Consider the following 22,633-nt stretch of genomic DNA (forward strand, 5'->3'; position numbering starts at 1 on the left):
CGGTCTGGTTGCATCACTTTAATCTCATAAAAATTCCACTGTTGTACTGTGAAATTCATTATTGCTTTCCCAATGGGGTGTTTCCTGTGCAGCGTTTCCTGCCCACACTTCCCCACGTACTTGTCTTAGTTAAAAAATAATTTATTCACCCTTCAGCCACGATAACTGCAGCCCATCTGTCCTGGCCGGGAATTGTGTTAAGATTATGGCCAGGTGGGCAGGGCCTCTCACCTGATATTGCCGGCTTGACCTATCTGACCTGTGGAAATTCTATGTAATTGTTTTTGTAAAACTGTAGGAAGTAATACATACGAGTTACATTTCTTTTGTATGACTTTACAAAAAGAAAAGAAAGAGGAAGAAAGAATCGACTATGAGAAAGTCTGTTTCCGCCACCGTGCATGTCTTGCACCTGCTTTCCTGGCATTGCAGCGAAAGGGATAATTTTCATAATTACAAACAAAATACTTTTTACTTATCTTCCTCTACCGCTTCGCTTTCTGCTCATTTCTTTGGCAAAGCTTGGATTAGTTATGTGATGAATGAAACCCATTTCTTTGCCATTCTAATTATTTATTAACATCAGATTGACTGTTCACAACACAGCTTCTGGAGAGAAGTGAGACAAATGAAAGACATCTTCAGATGAGTGGCATTGCATCTTTCAAGCTATGTTTCTTTACAGGTCAAAAGCTACACACAGACACTCTGAACCTGTGTGCAATGCCCATATTTAAAATCTCACATTTCTCATGAGAATTTTCGCAAGGCAAACTGTTTTAGTTACAGCAATTTTATAATCAACACATTAATTTTTGTGAAACTGTATGTTTTAAAAAACCATAGAGTTATGGTTACAGAAATATAGTAACTTTTGGAAAAAGAAAATTATTCTTTCAAAAGTGAAGTAAAGAAGGTTTCAATTTAGGTATGTCAAGGTTAATACAAATGACATTCCTCTTGTACAAATTTTAGGCCATACATGGTTTGTAGGTATTGTAATTTTATCAAATTTCTGTAAATAAAATGGCTTTATTGAAACTAACTACACTATTACGATTAGAAAACTGATAACTAAATTCTGAATAATGAAATGTAATGCGAAACATTTTGAATAAAATGAAAGGTAAATACTCAGGAAAAATTTAAGGCCACAAAAGAACAAAGACAACAACTGGATGAAGAGGAGAAAGAAGATTTACACAGAAACATAGAAACGATCACAGATGCAATTATTAAAGAGGGGATTAAAGTTTTGCAGTCACATTTACAGAATGAATACCAATAGGCTAATGAAGAAAATTTTTAATTTCATTTCCAAATTAAGACACACCATGGGATGGCTGGAAGAGACAAGAAGGCATTTGAGAAAACTTAATGCCACAGAAAACACCTTAAATGACAGGGAACATTTCAAGCTAATGATCATACAGCCAAATTTCATATGCACAACAAGAGCCAAAATGTAAGAAGGTGATGTCAGATAAACACAGGCAGGCCACCAGCCAGTGCATAGGTAGTTCTGGGAAGATAAGAAGAAAAAGATTTTGCCGAAATCTTGGGTTCTAAGCAGTCTAAAATTGCCTCCATGCCCGCAGTACACACACACACACACACACACACACACACACACACACACACACACACACAATTTCTGGAACATATTGATTACATGTTACTTATAAAATAGCAGAAAAGAAATATATAATTTTATTCATTATTTGGGTCATTAGTTCCCCTTTTTATTTTTGACTATTACCTATATTTTAAATAAATGATACAATGCCAAACCATCATTACTATATGTTCAACATACATGTTGAACTAGTTATGGCACTGCTTGTTAAAATAATTATTTACATGTGATTACATTTACTGTGTAGTTCAGATACGAGTTAGTATTGAGAATGCCTTATAAACACTGATATAGACTACTACAAAAATCAAAATTTTCCTACCCATTGTTAAAAGTTCATAGTGCATCAGCAAATCTAACAGAGGTAGTGTCTATAATCTTACTGGAGTGTGGGACAGGTTGTTAGAAATGGGGCCTTCACAAAGGATCATAAGTAAAAACTTGATTTCAAGGGGAAGTGGTGAGACCGCAAGCAGTCCACAGTTTTCTCCTTACCCTGCAAAGCTGCCCTGTTGGATAACAAAGGCTGCACTCGCAACCTTGTCCATTTGCACACGCAAATCTCATTCTTGGTGCTGTCATTCTGTCAATAATAAGCTAAGCCATTATTTTATAAAACACACACACACACACACACACACACACACACACAGGTCTTGTCCTGGTAGACAATAAGTTGCTGATGAAAATATAGTGAATATCTTCCATAGCTTGAGTTTTATCGCCAGACATTATGTAGCTTGAACACTGAGAGAGTTTTGTAACAGAGTTTGTCTCCGTAAGGAAATTCTTATCTCAGTAGTATTCACGTGATGTATGCTGCAAGGTGACTGTGTGAGATGATGAACACATCCAGATGCTATGGCTCATACTCCCAGAAGAAATTTTTCTGCTGCTCTTGGAGTTGCTGATTCTACAATTATTAGTGATTTACCTGTGCTCTTAACTGACACAAATTGATTTGATGATAGCAGACCATTGAATATTGCGGATTTCAATACTCACATCTTACAGACTTTTGAGACTTGTTTTATGTATGCATGAAAGTTCCGTTCTTTCACACAAGTCACAATTTTGTAATGAACAAACATGATTATGCTATGGTAGGTTCACTGATTTATTTGTCAAATTACCTGCTGAAGAGTTTGTGTTCATGTAGACTTGCATTACTGTCTGACCAGGTCAAACACTAGGTGCCCACTGGCAATTCTCTGTAGGTAGTTTGTCACAGTGCTGCAGGTAAATTGTTGGAATGATGTTGCTGGTTCTAGTGTGTGGTTGTTCGGCTGGTGTAGAGACTATCTGCCCTGCCCCCCATTTTATTATGTTGTGGTTATTTCCTGTTTATCATTTATTACTTTATTTTCCTCTCTTTCTTTTGTTCTTTTTATTCTTTAACTGAATTATTCTTTTCTCTTTTAATTGTGTTTTGCTTTGGTAATCCAAGTTTACTTCTCCCTCTGTCCTTTCTGTTATTTTGTACTGAAGCTTGCACCAAGCTTCTTAATTTACTTTATTTTACATCCAGCTCACTCTGACATTTTTTGTTAATCATTGCCTCCCTTCCTCCCTACAAATAGTGGGTCATTGTTGGCAAACCCAAGTGCGCGCGCACGGCGCGCGCGCTCACACACACACACACACACACACACACACACACACACACACTATTGCTATTAGTAATCTCTCTTTCTTTCCTCAAATGCCTTTTATCTCCTTGTAGAACAACCACAGCGTAATTAAATTAGACATCCCACTGTGTATTGTGATTCTGTATGTGTCCTCAAAAGGCTTACGAAAATGTAATCTTGAAATATTTGTGGTAGGACTGTAGTTTTGGCAATAATCCTTGGTTGTATGAATGTGGCTGTTCTGTAGTTTTATGCAGTTTTATTTCATTTCATTTCTCTGCACACTAGTTGTTGTAGTACTTTTCTTCTTCGTGCACTGCTGATTCAGTATTGTAGCTGGCTTCTTCTATTACTTAGGCAACCAGACAGATACTGACACAGGATACAACAGCTCAAGTGTCAGTGTCAATGCACGTGAAGTTCAGCCTGCAGTGACTTCAGATACGCAAACAGAACTTGTTGGTGGTATGTGTAGTTGACTTTGGAAGCTTTTCTGAGTATGTAGCAATATAGTTAATTAACTTAGCATTGCTATTTCTGTTGTAAAATAAATTAACCCTAGTTATCAGTGTAAGTAAAATCATGTATAATTTGCTCTGGGTATAAATTTTTTGTCAGTCTGTTTTTGCTGCATTGTATGATATGTCATTACTTGGTCTCTTAATTATAAATTCTTCAGCATGCTTATATTCTTTCCTTTGATTCATTTTATTCATGTGTGATAAACTAATTTAATTGAGCCTGTGTGCATTATGCTATCTAATTATTTACTAAGGACAAAATGGGAATGGGGTAGGGGGATAAATTTAAAACAAATTGTAACAACTAAGAATATTACTGTAATGTTCTAATTGTATGTTGTTTTGTATCTCCACATGAGTGACTGATGTTTCAGTTCAGTACTAGGTAGATATTTGTACTTGCAGACTCATTCTCATAGGTGCTTATAATCTGTTCAGATATCTTTTTTATATAATACTTTGAAAATAAGTGAGATAGATATGGATATATATTTCTTAATTTTCTAAGAACTGATAGGGGAAGTGGTTATGTAGCTTCAGAAAAATTGTTCAAATTACATAAAAGCAATTGTGAAATGGGAATTCTAATTTAAGAATTTAGTAGAACATGCAGTTTAAAACAGTTTTATTTACTCGTACAGCTCAAGGTCTGACACAAGGCTTTCTTATTGTCAACATTCGGGCAATGTCTCTGTCAGGTGTCTTAACTATAACTTCTCATTTCTGTGACAGATGAGTAAATGTACAATGTACTCATGCTTGTGTTGCTGTTGTTATGATGTCGACTGTGATGGTAGAAGAGAGAGGGTTCAGATGTAAGCTAGCATATATCCAATTCCTATCAAATAGCACCAAGACAGAAGGTTAGTGTTCACAACCCAAGGACATATCACCGTCAATAGTGTTGCATAGTCTCATTTCTTGAGACACTGCAAGAAGGTTTGGAATTTAGGGTCTTTACCTGTATCAGAATAACAAAGTGACTGACAATTGAACATGATAAAATCAAATCAACAGTCACATCAGTGGCTGTAATTGTTGCCCTCAGAGTAATATGACAATAGTGAACAAAACAGAAGGCACAATCAAACTTTGTTCACTGGTTATTTGTTGCTGTGGTAGCTCCTTTGTGAACCATTGTCATTCACTTTGTTATGTTTATAATACAGGTCTTTGGCACAAGATCTGGTGATTTTCTAGCAACTCCTTTCCTACCAATGCTGCCCAGATATTGGCAGTGAAAATTTTTTCAGCATTTCAAATTAAAGCAGTTACTTTTGAGTCTTGTGCCACCTCACTGGTGTGCATTAGCTGCTTCAGTTTTAGGAGCAGTTACATATTACAGTCCTCACTTAAGATAGTTATATTGGAGTAGGAATCAAAGTTAGGGAGAAGAAATGCAAACTTTGAAATTTGCCAGTGACATTGTAATACTGGCAGAAACAGCAAATGACTTGAAAGAGCTGTTAAATGAATTGGAGAGTGTCTTGAAAGGAGGATGTAAGATAAACATCAACAAAAGCAAAACAAGGATAATGGAATGTAGTCATATTAAATCATATAATGCCGAGGGAATTAATTAGGAAAAGAGAGACTTAAAGTAGATGAGTTTTGATATATGGGACACAAAATAACTGAGGACAGCCAAAGTAGAAAGGATATAAAATGTAGACTGACAACGGCAAGAAAAGCATTTTCGAAGAAGATAAATTTTTAACATTTAATATAGATTTAAGTGTTGAGAATTCCATAAGCTTTTGAAATGTAACACTACAAAAGAATGCTGAAGATTAGCTTGGTAGATTGCATAACTAATGAGGAGGTATGAATAGAAATAGGGAGAAAAGAAATTTGTGGCACAGCTTGACTAAAAGAAGGGATTGGTTGATAGGACACATTGACACATTGTCCAAGGATCACCAATTTAGTATTTCAGGTAATTGTGGCAGGTTAAAAACCGTAAAGCAAGACCAACAGACAAATACAGTGAGCAGATTAAGAAGGATGCAGGTTACAGTAGGGTCACTCTGTGTCAGCTCTCCTAGGCTTCCCTGCTCAATTATCACAGATTTCGACAAAAGTTTATGGAACATTGGTAAATTTTAACGTTTGTCGAAACGATGGTCACCTTGTACAACTGGACACTTTCTCTTAAGAATAATAATGAAGAGAATTTTACAGGATAAGTTCAAACTTGAATATTTTGTTAAAACACAAAAAATGTGGTATTTTCAACCTGAATTTGCAAACAACTGTGTTCTATGAAACTTTTCAAACTGTCTTCATTAGAAAGACCATGGATTTAACCACCTAAAAAAGTATGTTTGATTATCCAAAGTGAGCTAACAGTGCTAGATAATTTGAATCAAACTTGTGCAGGAAAAACACGGCATGAAAAAATGTAAAGTTTGGCTTCTCACACCTGTTAGAGTAAACGTATGCTGAACATAAAACTTAATATGCCGTAGCCTGGTAGTACAAGGATGTTGAATACAAAATTTCACTCACCTGCTATTTTGCAAGAAGCTACAAATGCATCAAAAAGATGACAGTTTTTGTGAAAAGGGGAAAATAATGTATATTCAATACTTCTTTTTCATATTCCATTTTCTGTTATTACTTCAAAACCACTCGCATTTGAAACAAAGTGTTTTAAACCCCACAAAACAGTGGGTTTAATTTCCAACATGGGCCAACAATGCTACATAAATTGAGGCAAAATAGTCCTACAAATCACTCTGCAAATGAAAACTTTGGGTTCTTGTACCTTGTTGATTAAAGACATTATAAACATGAAACTTTTCAGACAACAACTTAGTGACATAAGGTTTTCCCAGATAAAATGCCATTCATGTACTGGTTTCTAAATTTCTCAAAATCAGTTAAAACTTAATTTTTGTAAAAATTACAAAAATAGATCACATTCAGTGTGCTTTCTGTGAATCTATTTTATGTAATTGATCTGAAGCTAACCACTGTTGGACAAAGCATGTTTTCAAGCATTCAGAAAATTGCGTCTAATTTTCCGCTGTTCGCTAACATAGCAGAAAATGATGGCAAATCGTAGTAAATGGACCGCAGAAACATGCTACATTGCAGCCACCTGTTGTCCATGTTTTGTTGCTTGTGGTTTTTATTTTTAAAGTGATGAGTAATATATTTCTATATTGCATTGCTCCATGGTGACATTGTCACTAATGGCTGCAGAACATGACCAAGCAACCCCTTTCCAATAGGGTCATGCCTGATAGCCATCCAAAATACCTTATCTGTGATCCTCAAATCTGTAGAAGTATCTCACATAGGTGGCAAGCAAAAAGTAATATAAATTTTTATTTTAAATTTATCAACTTTGCGGTTTTCATTTAATTCGAAATTTTTGAACCATTTTCTGCTGTTTTTTTTTCTGGAAATTGATACTGTCAGCCAGATGATGATATTGTAGGAACAGAATGTGTGAAAACGAGATATTGTTGTGTTACCCAACAAGCATCTTGTTTCTAGTGCCAATAAAATGAATGAGCTGGGCCTTGAGGATGCATAAATTTTATCAGTGCATCATTTTGTTCAGTTGATCTCAGTAATGTTGCACTGTTCAGAAGTTTAAAATCAAAATTGATATTGTTGTTTGCTTGGCACATACAAGAGATACTCCTACATATTTTAGAATTGGAGATAAGGTATTTATCAAGTGACTTTATAAGCAGACAGACTGTACCACAGCAGGGCTTTAGAACCTAAGTTAAGAAATGAAATTGGAGGCTTGGGAACTTGAATGAAGAAACCCACCTAAGGCCGGTATTACACAGCTGTCAGACTTGACCCCTATTGCAATGGGGTTGCTGGTTCATGTTCTGCAGCCATTCCTGACAGTTTCACCATGGATCAATGCAATGCAGTGAGATATTGCTTCTCAACTTAAAAATAAAAACCACATGCAACAAAACATGGACAACAGGTGGCTGCAGTGTAGCCTGTTGGTGTGGTACATTCCATCACATTTGCCATCATTTCCATGTTTGTTAGTGGACATTGGAAAATCACATGTGATTTCCAACTGTGGTTAGTTTGAATTCAGTTTTATAAAACAGATTTACTAAAAGCAAATTGAATATGATCTATTTTTGTAATTTTTACAAAAATAAAGTTTTAACTGATTTTGTGGAAATTTAGAAAGCAGTAAGTGAATGCATTTTATCTGGGAAAACATTATGTTACTAAGTTGTCTCCAAAGTTTCATGTTTGTAATCAACAAGATATAGAAACTTTATTTGCAGAGTGATTTTTCCAACCAGTTTGCCTCAGTTTACTAAGCATTGTTAACCCATGTTTGAAATTAAATCAACTGTTTTGTGGGGGGGGGGGGGGGGGGGCTGAAAATACATTATTTTGGATGAGACTGGTTTTGAAATTGTAATAAAAAATGGAATTTGAAAAACAAGTATCGGATATTCACTGTTTCTACCTTTTCATAAAAATTGTCATATTTTTGATGAGTTTGTAGAATATTAAAAAATAGATGAATAAAATTTTGTGCTCCACGTCCCTGTGCTACAGAGCTGTTGTGTATTAATTATCATGTTCAATGTGCATTTACTGTACAAGATATAAGAATCCAAAATTTACATTGTTTTCATGCTGCAGTTTTTGTGGACAACTTTGATTCAAATTATCTAGCATAGTTAATGTGCATTGGATAATCAAATACACTTTTTAGGTGGTTAAAACAATGGTCTTCCTAATGAGCCCAGTTTGAAAAGTTTTATGGAACACAGTGGTTTACAAAATCAGGTTGAAAATACCACATTTTTTGTTCTTACAAAATATTCAAGATTGCGCGGATTTTATTCAGTATGGCAAAGTGTTACATAAATGAAGCTTTATCTTCGAGACCCTTGTGGTGTTAGGTTACTACACACCAAGTTTCACGTTCATCATACCTATAATCTTTGAGATGTAATCAGCAAAACTTTTAAATTTTTGATGACTTTGTCTAAATTTTTCTGAGTGTATATGTCTGGTAAAATTCTTTTCATTATTATTATTATTATTATTATTATTATTATTATTATTATTATTATTAAGAAAATGTGTCTAGTTGTACAAGGTGTTCAAATTTGATTTCTTTCAACAACATATTGCGTGAAACATAACAGCTCAAATTCACCAGAAATTCATGCTCGCTCTGTGTAAAGTCATGCACAGAGTCAAACAAGTGACTATATCTTGGCCAGTATTGCTTTGACACATGTTAAACTTTACCAGTATTCATCAGACACATGTGCAAATGTTGACATATAATTTCGTCGAAATCCATGATGATCGAGTGGGGAAAATGTTCAAAGTTAGGCTATTTGACATGGAATGACCCAGTAGTTATTCGGAGATGAGTTTGCATAGGACAGAGTAGCATCAAGAGGTGCATAAAACCAGTCTTTGGACTGAAGACCACTACAACAAACAAATACCCTTCATGTCTTTTGTCATGTGATGTTGGAATGTAAATGCAGGAGAAAGAAAAGTGTTGTATACCAAACAGTTGCTATTATACTCTACATATTTTATACAATCAGGAATTCACAGCAGATATGCAAGTTTGAATGTGAATAGAGCAGTCGGGAAGTGAAGGGGACAGAAATTACTGCATCAATAATTTTAGCTAGTAGCAAGTAGAAGGCTAAATAAAACTGTGCTTAAGCATGAATTCCTTGTATCTCTTTTTTTATTACATATTTGTAATTGTAATAAATAGACAAGTGTTCAGAAGATACACTGTTGAAGTTGTGGCATGTATATTGCTTACAGATGTTAAATGTGCGAGCAAGGCAAACCCTTCTGACTCAGGCTTCGCACAATTTGACCGCTTCCGCTCACGTCACGGCAGCATTGTGAGACCCTCAGGCACTTCCTTGCTTACACCAGTGCGTCCTCTGCATCAACAGCCATGTAAGTTATAATATGTGGCATTTCAACCAGCCACTATAATTGAAAGTTGTTGTTGTAATTGAAAATTGGCAAGAAAGTTGAGTTTCCATTAGTGTATATTCACTATACAACATTTTAAATTGTGGCAATTTTAAATGTGTCTTGTGTGAAATCTGATATACTTTTTGCCATTTCAGAAAAGTCATTGTAAAAAAGGAAAACATGGATCACAGTATGGTCAGATTGACAAATTTTCCCTATTCTTGCAAAAGTTAAAATGTTTATTATATGCCTTGTAATCCACATGAAACAAAATTTCTCCTAATCGTAAAAACAAGTGAAAATAAACTCTATAACACTTAAGTTATAGGAGTAGATGAGAATGATACTTGGTAAGGGGAAGCTGGGGAAAGTATTTAATCAAAGGTACTGTTAGCTTGTCAAAAATATAGAAGTGCAGAAATGCACTGACAGGCCAAAATATGTTGAACACCTGCTTAATAGCTTGTTGGCCAACCTTTGAAACGTGATACAGCAGCAATTCTGTGAGATGCAAATTCAGTATGTCTTTGACAGGTTTCTGGAGATATGTGGCAACCAATATCTATGCACAGGTAACAGGATTCCCATAAATTATGGGCCGGTGGCTTGGGGTGTGGGAAAGGGGCCCAGTGGTTTCCCAAACGTGTTCCATGGGTTCACATCAGGCGAATTTGGTGACCAAGATATCAACATCAGTTCCTCAAGCCACAGTAGCATAGTTATAGCCTTGTGGCATGGACACTCATGTATATTACTAAAGGTTTATTACAATAAGGCAAGTATTAAAACTAGAAACCGTTTATATGTGTTGAGGTAGAGTAACGCGTGGTGCTCAAATTACCCAGACTACAGTCATCCAGGATTTGAGAATGAGAGCACTTAATGACTCACAACGAACTTTAAATATAATTTCATATATTTTACAAACTTTTTCTCTGTGATTACCCCCCCCCCCCCCCCCCACACACACACACACAAAATAATGAAAGGAAAAAAAAACGCTTGTTGCTCACTACATTTCGTGCAGTAAAACTTCAGTGTCAGGCATGACATTTTAATTTATTACTTCTTTACTACTTACTCTGTTGACAGCACGTTTTGCAGGCAGTATCCATGTATACCACTGAATGTATGCTACATAGTTCAGGAGGTAAAATATTTTACACGAGATAGTTTTGATGAGTCGGTAAATTTCCATTAAAGAACAGAACATTTTTGATGCATCTTCATGGTTGGTAAGCTTGATTATTCCAAGGATTTATGAAGAATTCGGACAATATACAATGTACAGTTCATTGTTGATGGCTGTCTGAATTGATGAATTGTCAACTGTGATTGACAATGGAGAAAACAGAGTTTCGTGCTGTTATTAAACATTTTCATTTGAAGGGTTGGACCGCCACACAAATCAAAACAGGCTATGACGAATTTCATGCGGGCTCTGCACCATCATTGAAGACCATTTACTTTTGGATTACTGAATTTAAACTTGGTCGGACAAGCACTGAAAACGAAGGGCACTCCGGCCCTTGAGTTGACGTCATCACGAAGGAAACCATTGACAAAAGCCATGATATGGTAGTGGAAGACCGCTGAATTAAAGTTCATGGTATTGCTGAGACTGTAGGCATCTCAACTGAGTAGTACATAATATGCTGCATGGAGAATTGGGTATGAAGAAGCTGTATGCGAGGTGGGTGCCACAATTGCTCAAGGCCAACTAAAAGCATATCCGAAACAACATTTCATTACGGTGTCTGGCAATGTTAAATTGCAATCAGCAAGACTTTTTGCACAGATTTGTGACTGCTGATGAGACCTGGATCTATCATTGCCGGCCAGATTCAAATGACAGTCAAAACAATGGACAAAGGTGGGTGAAAGTGCACCAAAAAAGGCAAAGACCATTCTGCCAGCTAGTAAGGTGATGGCTGTACTCTTTTTGGGATCCCCAAGGAATAATCCTCATTGATTACTTTAAAAAGGCAGATCCATAACTGGATCATTTGAAACTTGTGATGGGTGAAAAAAGACCAAGGAGGGCACCCAGAAAAGTTCTCTTTCACCATGATAATGCACAATCCCACACATCAGCAATAACAATGGTGAAAGTGCGCCCTATTAACCTGAATTAGCCCCAAGTGACGTCTTCTTGTTCCCTAACCAGAGGCTTTGACTCACTGGGAAGAAATTTACATCAAATGAGAAAGTGATAGTTGCAGTCAATGAGTGTTTTACAGAGTTTGACAGAAAATATTTTTCCAATGGGATGAAAAAGTTGGAGGATACATGGACAAAGTGTGTATCCTTCAATAGAGTCTTTGCCAAGAAGTAAGACGAGCTGTTTACAAAATCTGATCTATCAAACCGGTCTCATACTTAGGTGTTCGCCCCTTTTAAAGAATCATGGCCTGGAGGTTTACTGGTTCTACTAGAAGGTGCCATCACTGTCAGAGGGTGTCCAATAATGTTCACCTGGTCCACAGCTTTCATGACGCCACATTTGATTGTTATCGCAGGTCCCATGGAAGTTAAGACGAATGAGTGCCCCCACCCCCCACCCTCCAGCATACCTCTGTCTCCACTGGCCTGCATCCACAGCTTGCTGCTTGTTTCGAGCAGCTGTTCATCTGGATGATGGTGTAGACACAACTATTATTGTGATGTAATAATAATGTTATTCATATAAACAAGAAACACTTTGGTACTGATTCGAGGTCCCAGCTCGATGATCCCATGCCCACTATAGGCATAATTAACTTTTTTGTTGCATCTATGAAGTAGCATCATAAAGTAAATGAGACTTGAAAAAGGCTCTGTTATAAGAACACATAAGATGAACATGTGGGATAGAAGCAGGGGTGGGAAAAAATTATGATGAGGGGTCTGTATCAGTTGTGAAATGCCTTTGATATGGTTAATCTGTTGATCCAGGATCTTTTGTGGCGTTGAACCTAACTTACACTTCTAAAAATGTTTGACTACCAAAAATAACATACGTAAGTGAAACACTGCAAAAATAAATAGAATACTAAAGTTAGAAAGTTGAATAATCAGAATGTGCATAAACAAATAATACCAAGTAAATGAACACTGGAGACTATTTTATAATAAAACTGTTTTCAAGAAAATGGAACTGGTAATAACCACAAAGAAGACACACATTTCATTCTTCAGACATATCACATAACTGTGAACTACTGCTTATTGGATACTCACACCGTTTGAGTATACAAAGCACAAATAAAGAAAGTACTGAATTCCAAATGCTATTCCATGAATGTGCCAGTTCAGTCACTGATATTAAGCATGTTGGGATACAATCAGATGTATTATCAAAAAACATCAAAGACACTACATGCAATCTTCCAGAGTGTGTCACACACGAAATCCTGGCAATGTGTAGTCTGTCAAAAATGAACCATAAGGCAAAGATACAGGGAATGGCCAAATAATGTGAACACCTGTACTTATTTGGGAATCATTTAGTAATAATAAGGGGTTGGACCTCCATTTGCCCGTAATACAGCTGCAACTCTTCTTGGAATACTGGCATATAATGATTGTATAGTCCTCAGTGGAATGTTGTGCCACTCTTCGATCAGAACCTCTTCTAACTCTTGTAGTGAAGAGGAAGGCGGAAATCAGCTCAGCAGTCTGCGCTTCAGTACCGCCCGAAAGGGCTCGATAATGTTCAAGTCTGGGGACTGTGTTGGCCAGTGAAGATGCTGCAGTTCAATTGCATGCTCCTCGTACCACGATTGTACTTTCCTGGCTGTGTGAATTGTTGCATTATCGTCCTGAAATATGGCATCATTGTTGGGGAATAACATTTGAAACATGGGATGCACCTGATGACCCAAAAAGTTCACATAATCATTGGATGTAACATGGCCTTTGAGAGTAATGATGGGACCAGCAGAATGCCATGATATGGCTGCCCACACCATCACACTTCCACCTCCACACTTAACTATTGGAATCAAGCAATCAGGATTGCAGGCTTCTTTTGGCGTTCTCCAGGCATAAACCTGGCCCAGTGTTGGAAATAACGAAAACATTGACTCATCGGACCGTATGACATGTTTCTTCTGATTAGCCATCCAGGATTTATGCTCCTGACACCCTGTTTTACACTTCGTTGCGTTGGTTGTCATCACTGATGGTTTCAGTATAGCAGCTCACTCTGCAGTCACTTTAGCCAATGTAGTTTTGTGTAGTTTTGACACAATTCATGTGAGTGTATGGCAATCTCTGTCATTTAGTTTTGATTTGTGCCCACTGTTACATTCATACAATGATGTCCTTCCATGTTTTGTGTAGGCTGTCATGCTGTTCAAACAGTTGCTCCTGAAACATTCAGTAAGTTGGCTGTCTTGGTTACTTATGCTCCAGCTAATCGAGCCTCCATATTCTGCCTTCTTTGGAACTCTGTTAGATCTTTTCTTTACACGTCAACCTCGAGCTCTGAATGCAAATACAAAATGTGCTCTACTCGTAAACAACCTCTACTAATGCGCAATTGGTACTGAACATGCACAGTCCAGCATGACACGTGCCGTACCTGCATTGTTGACTGTCAAACACAACCACCCCATTACTACCACTGTTCACATTATTCTGCATATCCCCTGTATATTTACAGCAAAATTGAACATCGTGAAGTGAAACAGCTAGTTGTATCTCTGTTTTATTAATGGCAGTTTATTGCGAGGGGTGTGTTGCGGAGCGCTCTGTAGCTAAGCAAATTCCCACAGGCATTAGTTGTGTGTTCTCATTAACTCCCATAGGTATAGTAAATAACACACATAACTGTGTCATAATTGTAATTCAAAATCCTAGAACTTAAGTTTAGAATAAACACATGCTTTCACAATGAAACTGTTGTATTAAATGTTTTTGATAGTCTTATTGGGTTAATTCTCTTCATTGTCTTTGATTGTGTAACTTTCTACAATTTGCAAAATCAAGTCCAACCTACCACCCTATAAAGAAGTAATGCTGCAAATGTGCTGAGAACATTTAATACAACTGAGGTTAATTGGTTGAAATTTGGGATGCTAGAATGTGGAAGCAGATAAATGTGTGCTCTATTGAAAGAAATGACAGTTATAAAATACTTTTTGTGCTAAAGTACATACATTGTTTTACACAGTTGAAAGCAGTGCTGGTCTATTGATGACTGGTTTGTACAATGGACCATCTTTGTCAGAAGAGGAGACAGACGTTTTTGACTCAGCTTTTGGAGGTGACTCCCCTACAGTAGGATCACAGAGGAGACGTGCTCGGAGTGGTAGTTGTTCTGAGTTTGTCTTCAATCTGCGACATCATGGTCAGCCTGCCAGCCCAAAGCCAAACCGAGCTTCTGAGACTGAGGCTTGGAAGCTTCTTAGCAGGTATTGTTGATACATTGCTCATTGCATTAATATGTTAGAAGTATACATAAGAAACAGGTCTTCTTATCAGTTGACACCAGAGCTGGGCAGTAAATCACACAAAAACATTACTATTCAAAACCAAGAAACCGTCTTTCAGTAAAACACTGACGATCGTCACAAGAAACAATATGAATTCAACATTAAACAGTACAGTTACTCAGCATAGTCAGTCGAGGGAAACAACAGAAATTGCCTAAGAGTGAAATCAATAAAGAAATTATTATAGTACGACAATCGAGAATCTTACAATTTAGGAATAGGTGAGAGAGCAACAAATCTGAGACAAAATTTGGAATACCAACCATATGGAAAGGATACACTGCTACTCACCACACAGAGAAGGCACACAGTGAAAAAGAATGCTAAAAATATTTCAGCTTGTAGACAAAGCCCTTTTTCAGAAGTAGAAAACTCACCCGCATTCACACACACATGACCACTGTCTCCAGGCACTAATGCCCTACTGTCACCGGACTTTCCATTTTCTGGCAATATTTGAAGTAACTAATTAGCATAATATAGGGTCAGAACTGTTATGGGGACAAGTGCATGTTGCAGACCAAGTTCCCATTTGTAAAATTGTGAAGTACTGATGCTGGAGGAAGAATAATCTTTTCCAAATGGTATTATGCATCCTGTTTGGCAGTTTTGTGATTATGTAGGAAGTTAAGTTTTGCAGCAGTGGTGATAATGAAGCTATTGATTATAAATCCAGGTGTGTTGAGGAGAAACATTGTCTGATGATGGCAGTGTTGCAGAGTTTGCGAGGTGGAGTTATGATGTGCAATAAATGTGTACCACTCATTACATAGTGGTCCCATTAGATATTTGCACTACAGAAAAATTTCTGCTGTTTAAAGTGTTCTGAATTCTTGCCTTTGTAGTAGTAAAGTTTCGAGATTTCATAGCCATATAGCAGAGGCGGGACAACCATTGTCAAGTTGGCGAGATGTGTGACGACTGGATGGGTAAATGGAATTCTGTTTTGCATGTCTTTCTTGTTAGTGAAACATTCAGATAATGTGTTTCGTTAGTAGGCAAAGTGACTGAGGAGTTTTGTTCAAAAAATTCTGAAACATTATCCACAAAATTTTTCTGTGCTTACCTTTTACTAATTGTGAATGCTATCCTTCGCAGTACTCTCCTCCACAATTGATACACCACCCCTCCCTCCTCCCTCCCTCCCTCCCTCCCTCCCTCCCAATACCATTTCCACTTCCAGAAGCAGTCTTGGTATGTCTCCTGCTAGATCGCTCGAAATGCTGTCTGCGAATTTTCTTGTATCTCATCTATCGTTGCAAATCTTCACCCTTTCAATGGGGTTTTCAACTTCGGAAATAAAAGAAGTCCACAAGACCAGGTCTGGATGGTACGGAGGATGAGGCAGCACAGTGATTTTGTTTTTTGTGCAGTCACACACCCACAATGATGAATGTCCAGGTGCCTTATCGTGATGCAAGAGCTATGATTGCCTTGCCATATTTCTGGCCATTTCCTTCTCACATTTTCTTGCAGGTGTCACAGCACGTCCCAATAGTACCAGCGATTAACACACTGTCCCTGTGGCACGAATTCATGATTTAATCCTTCAAAGTCAAAGAAAACTGTCAGCATCGCTTTGGCATTTGACATGATGTGTTGAGCTTGTTTTGGTCTTAGAGAATCTTTCCCGATCCGTGGTGAAGACTGAACCTTGGTCTCAAGATCATGACTGTAGACCCACGCCTCGTCACCAGGTATGATTCTGGTAAGGAACATCTCATTTTCATTAACACAGTCCTAAAGCTCATCACAGATTGTGAGGCAAACGTCTTTCCGGTCTCGACTCATGAGCTGTGGTACGAACTCGGCGGCAACACAATGCTGTGTCAGGATTTCATGACATGATCCAACTGAAATTCTACATTCTTCTACAATCTCTCACACAGTCTGTCTTCAATTGGCTTGCACAATTTTGTTGACATTCATGGCGTGTGTCATTGGTAGACATACAGGGTCATCTTTAGCTTCCATCCACCCATTCTTAAACTTTGTGATCCATTCGAACACTGAGTCCATCTTAAGCGCTCATCACTATAGGCTTCCTGCATCATTTGGTGTGTGTCTGTAAAGGTTTTCTTTAGTTCCATGTAAAATTTAATGCAGACGCATCACTTCTCTAACTCTGCCGTCTCGAAATCCGCAAACTGCGCACAAACTGCGAAACACAGCGTTCTACTCAATATGACACTGAGCAATAACTAACAGACTTACAACAACAAAACTTCCGGCAGTTACACATTAAACACAGGTGTGTGCAGCGATCTCAACTGCATTTTGCTCCAACACACCACACCATTGGCACTAAATTATGAATGTTCTTGGAATTTTTTGAACAGATCTCGTATGTGTTTTGAATATGTGTTGGAGATCATATCATCATACCCTATCAGAGTGATTTCAGAGCAGACTGAGCATGCTTTTTGGTATTTTTAGTCTGACTGAATTGCCCATCTATGCTCTTGAAGCTGGTTATGAGTCATTGTAGATCTTCAAGTATATGCACTGGAGAAGCATACTAGAAGAATACTAGGATAGTATTGTGTGAAGAATGATACATTTCTTTGTTATTTTCATCAAGAGCCTGTAGTTCTATTTGTGCAAATGGTTAAAAGAGAAAGTGAAGCACATTCTTTATTTGATGGTAGTCAGTATTGAAACTGAGATATTTACAGTGAATACCAAAACTTATGTGTTGAAAGCATAATACACAGAAAGTAAAAGGATACCTGTTTATTAATGAGCATAACTCACGGAAAGATATTTAACTACTAATGAATACCAAGGGGTGTGGCATGAAATTGTTGAAAGAGGCCAAAAAGTCTTCTCTACAAAAATAAGTCAAGTGCTCTAAGAATTTCAAATGCTGAAGATAGTCGTATAAAAACAAAATGAAAATCTGAATGCTTTCTAGATACCAGAGGGCCCTTGCTAAGTAAAACAACAAAAAGTAGTAGTATTTCTCTGCTTTGATTGAGCACCGTACTTTGCGAGCAAAGTTTCACCTTTGTACTAAGATGCCAACTAAAATATGTCAACCTTACACCCTGCTAGTCGCTAACAGTATGTGTTTCCAGTACAGTATCATTTCCCACATGTATGGTCTGATAGACCATAATCTTCCTGTTCTTCTTGGTCAGTTTCATACACACAGAAAACTATTTTTCCTTGAAAGAGCACGCATACAAACAAATCGGGGGGGGGGGGGGGGGGGGGGGGAAACAAAATAACTGATCTATTGTGAGAACTATTTCCTCTGATCTTCTGTTTTGCTTATTGAAAGAAAATCTGGTTTGAGAAAGATTGTATTTATATCAGCTGAAAAAGAATTTTCTTTGTACCAGGATATGTGGGTATGTATAATGGATAATAATGAAACAAAGCCACACACATAGTACCGAAAATGGCTTGTTGTAGATACAGTGAGAAATTATGACATTACATAACAAGGATTCCTCAGAATAAGTGCCTGGAAATAGTTATGTTTAATAATACTGTAGCAGGAGAAATTGCCATTCTGCAGTGCTATAGTTTTCAGTGTACTGAAATGGAGCAATTATGTTTCTTCTTCTTCTTCCCATCAACTGTCAACATGCAATTTTACAAAGAACGTGTCCTCTGTTTCAGCCATTTCAATATTGTGTATTTTGTACAGGGTGGGTCATAAGCCAGTCGTCAAAAATGTGTTTGCTGCAGTAATACTAACCAAATGAAAACAAAAATTTATTATCTGCACAGAAATACATGAAGAGTTCTGTGAACCTACAAAAGATACAAAGTAGTTTCCATGCTGTGCTAGGCAAACATTCCACTTTTTCGTTTTCAACATTGGTTTATAAATTTTGTCACAAAGCTTCCAAAACTGTAGGTTATCAAATTTTGATTGGATTCATTCCTGCAAATGCTAAATATCACAAATCTTCACAGAATAAACCTCATCTTTTAGTATATTCGAGACTATAACCAGACTGTGGTATATGAGAATAGTGAAGGCTTTTAAAAGTTGACTATTTTCCAGTTCTACCAACATATCTTGAATCATAACTAGGTAATTTACAGAATTGTCAGTCCATTTAAAAAAATAAGTCTTGAGTGATCTATCACTGAAAATCCCTACCCATAAACTCATGCCAAGAGAGTTTAACTCTGTCTCCATTGTAGAATCCTAGTAGATATAGTTTTGTCTGTTCACTCTGCCATTTGACTTCAACTACCCACTTCAAAAGATTTTTTTTTTTTTTAACTTGGTATCAACTTCTTGCCTGATTGTGTACGAATAGCAGAATTCCATGTGCCTGTCTGGATCACTTACATTTAGCCCTTGAAGTCTGTGTGATATTAATTTTTGTTTTTTCTGAATACTTTGTAGGTTTGTTCTTGCTATTCCATACTCCTTGGATGCTTGTCTTTGAGATTTAATTAGGTGATTGCATTAACAAAGCGCAACAGTATTAATATTCTCTTCTGCAGTAACAGACTTTGGCCTACCTGAATATCAAATCTCACTACCAACTCACTCTTTTCAAATCTTTAATTTTAATGGGGGCTGGATGTCTGGAAAATGCTCTGCAAACAAAACATCACTTTAATTAGAGTCATGTTTCCACCATATTTGCAAAACAAATGTGTACTTTCTATTCATTGTGTCAGATAACAACAAACAACAAACCTCAGACTGCAAGTATCAACAGACTTATGGGTGCTACACACTAGTCAAGTTCACATCTGATTACCACAACATTAGATAAAACAAAGTCTAAGGATTGCCCTTCCCTGTATATTCTTTGTTACTTAAAATCTATAAATAGATAAGATTACTGTTTTAATGTGTTTCAGATTTGGCAACTTGCTCGCAGTTCAACAAGGCATAAGCTGTACATCAATTTAATCATTTTATTTAATTATGGTATCTCCATGCATATGTGTATACTTGTATGAGAGCAGATTTTCTCAACTGATAGTGACAGCACCACAACCACCCACTACAAACATTATTATTATTTCTTTACTTTCTCAGACGTTAAGCCTGGTTAAAAATGGAAAGTGATGCGGACCTTGATCAAGCGTCACTTCCTTGTAACTGTACAGTATATGTTATATTGCATTTAGGAACTTTCGGGTAATTGAACATGTATCAATAATTACGGATTTCCGTAGTTGTATATATAAGTTTGGATGTAGCTGTATTGCATTGATGTACTGGTGGATCTTGTGTGGTATGACTCCTGTAGTTGATAGTATAATTGGTATAATGTCAACTTTATCCTGATGCCACATGTCCTTGACTTCCTCAGCCAGTTGGATGTATTTTTCAATTTTTTCTCCTGTTTTCTTTTGTATATTTGTTGTATTGGGTATGGATATTTCGATTAGTTGTGTTAATTTCTTCTTTTTATTGGTGAGTATGATGTCAGGTTTATTATTATTATTATTATTGTTATTATTTATAGATGTTAAAATTACTGCTAATTGACACTTCATTCCTTAGTGCCGACTTCTTTCATTTGATATTAGTCTTATGTGCAAATTGTGACATTGGCATTTTGACCCAACAAAGTACTTTCAGTGTTTGAGCTGCATGGCTACAAATATACTCAGAGGAAGCACTATTTAACTACTTGAATACTGAACCCTGCTCGTTGTCTATTCATCACTGACCATGACAGGCAGCAGTTCCTTCTGCCATGCGGGCAGCTGACTGTTTAACAGAGCCTTAATTCAGGAACAGCTGGTTTCCTTTGCACTAATGTTGTCATAACACATGAAAGACTTTCAGTTGTAAGTGATATATATAAGACTATTAAGTACACCAACTAGGACCCTGTTAAAGCTTGTAACGCATTTTGTGCTGAACTTGGCTTTCGTTTGAACATGTCTCATTCCATTGCATCTTCTGTTGCATAGCTTATTTCGAAACTTGTGAGCACCTTGCACCCAGGTGGTTGCTGATTTTCAACTCTATAAAGTTATTTAGAGATCTGTTTGCTTATACTTCTGTCCTTTACAAGTATAAAAAATGTTATCCTTTCATTATGATTATTGATGAATGTAATAAAAACAGTGTTATTGGCTTTAATGCATAATCTGTTCGTCGTGTGTTGCTGTATCTTGATAGTGGTGCCATAATGTAATGAAATGAAGCAGTGAACGCATTGGAATACACGCTGCACTCCAGGGTAAGAGGTATTAGGCTTAACTTCGTGTTTAAGGACTCTGAAGTACCATGCTGTAAGCTGTCTGTGTGTTAGCCCAAATGAATAAATTAAGACAGGCTGATGTCAGTGTGCAAGTTCTGAAATTTGTGTAAGTGACCACAGGAAGGAGTCGTATTACATTTTTGTCGATACCTGTTTCCCAAAACCAAATTTTGTAAGTAATGCTTACTAGATATAGAACAGTTTAAACTTTTTGCCTGAAGTGTGTAGTACGACGTTTTCATGATTATCTGTAACACAATATAGAGTAATTAAAGGAGATATATGGTTGGCCAGGCAGTACTCACTTTGAGCTGCAGTTCCAAGAACACACTTAAAAGTAGAAAAAACTACACCAACCTGTGGTACCGTTAGCTCAGGCTCCGGGTTTAGAGGAACCCTCCTTTTGTGAGGACAGGAGAGACAAAGATGAAAGGAGAGACATTGAAAGAGACTGACTGAAAACACTTGATAAAGACTGGGTCGGCTTCAGTCAAGGGATGATAGACAATCAGAGTGAGACATAAAGATGGATTAATTCATCTCTGTACTGAAGCTGGCACAATGCTTATGAATATACTGTCTTTAATCTTTTACTCTCTCTGATGCCTCCATCCCTTGTCCTCACAATAAATGTTTTTATCTCAGTCTGTTGGTCAGATGACCTGTCCCTCCTTTCTAACCATCCCTCTCTCCTTCCTGAGGAAGAAATTATCAGTTCAAAAACCCAGGTATAATTTTTTTCCACTTTTAAATGTGTCACTCTCAGGTGTTGGAACTGTGCTTCCTAAAGATTAAATACTGGTCAGCCATCCTGTCTCCTTGTAATTTTACTACTTGACACATGATATTACATTACAGTTATGGACACACATTGCATATTTTATTGTCCAGTTACATTATTGTGCTTGTCAGTGTAGAGTACTGATCACAACAGACATTAAGAAGCAGCTTTTTGTAATTAGAGTTTTCAAATTATTCTCTACTTTTTTTCTGATCAGGTCAGAGAGTTTTGCCAATGATGCTCAAATTTTGGACAAACTTGGTCTTCAGGCAGAACTTCATAACAACACCAATAATGTGCCTTCAATTCCAGAACTTCCCAGAACTACAAAATCTCCAAGCTCTAAAGTCATTCCAAGCAGGTAAATTACATCAACCATTGTAGTAGTCTTTTTCTCCATGCAGTATTTTCTTTTAATTTTCG

General features: G+C 37.0%; 1 protein-coding gene across 3 annotated transcripts in view; it reads left to right on the forward strand.

Moving 5' to 3' along the window:
- Positions 1-22,633, forward strand: part of LOC124709135 (DENN domain-containing protein Crag) — a 333,511-nt gene that overhangs the window by 156,315 nt on the left and 154,563 nt on the right. For 2 of the 3 annotated variants that reach the window (XM_047240798.1, XM_047240799.1), the window contains exons 18-21: positions 3,625-3,732; positions 9,594-9,734; positions 14,911-15,151; positions 22,428-22,571. In XM_047240798.1, the coding sequence (XP_047096754.1) occupies positions 3,625-3,732; positions 9,594-9,734; positions 14,911-15,151; positions 22,428-22,571 (634 nt within the window). The remainder of the gene's footprint in view (positions 1-3,624; positions 3,733-9,593; positions 9,735-14,910; positions 15,152-22,427; positions 22,572-22,633) is intronic. The other variant, XM_047240801.1, reaches the window with a different exon arrangement.

The sequence above is a fragment of the Schistocerca piceifrons genome, chromosome 7 (genome assembly GCF_021461385.2).
Source record: "Schistocerca piceifrons isolate TAMUIC-IGC-003096 chromosome 7, iqSchPice1.1, whole genome shotgun sequence".
Lineage (NCBI taxonomy): Eukaryota > Metazoa > Arthropoda > Insecta > Orthoptera > Acrididae > Schistocerca > Schistocerca piceifrons.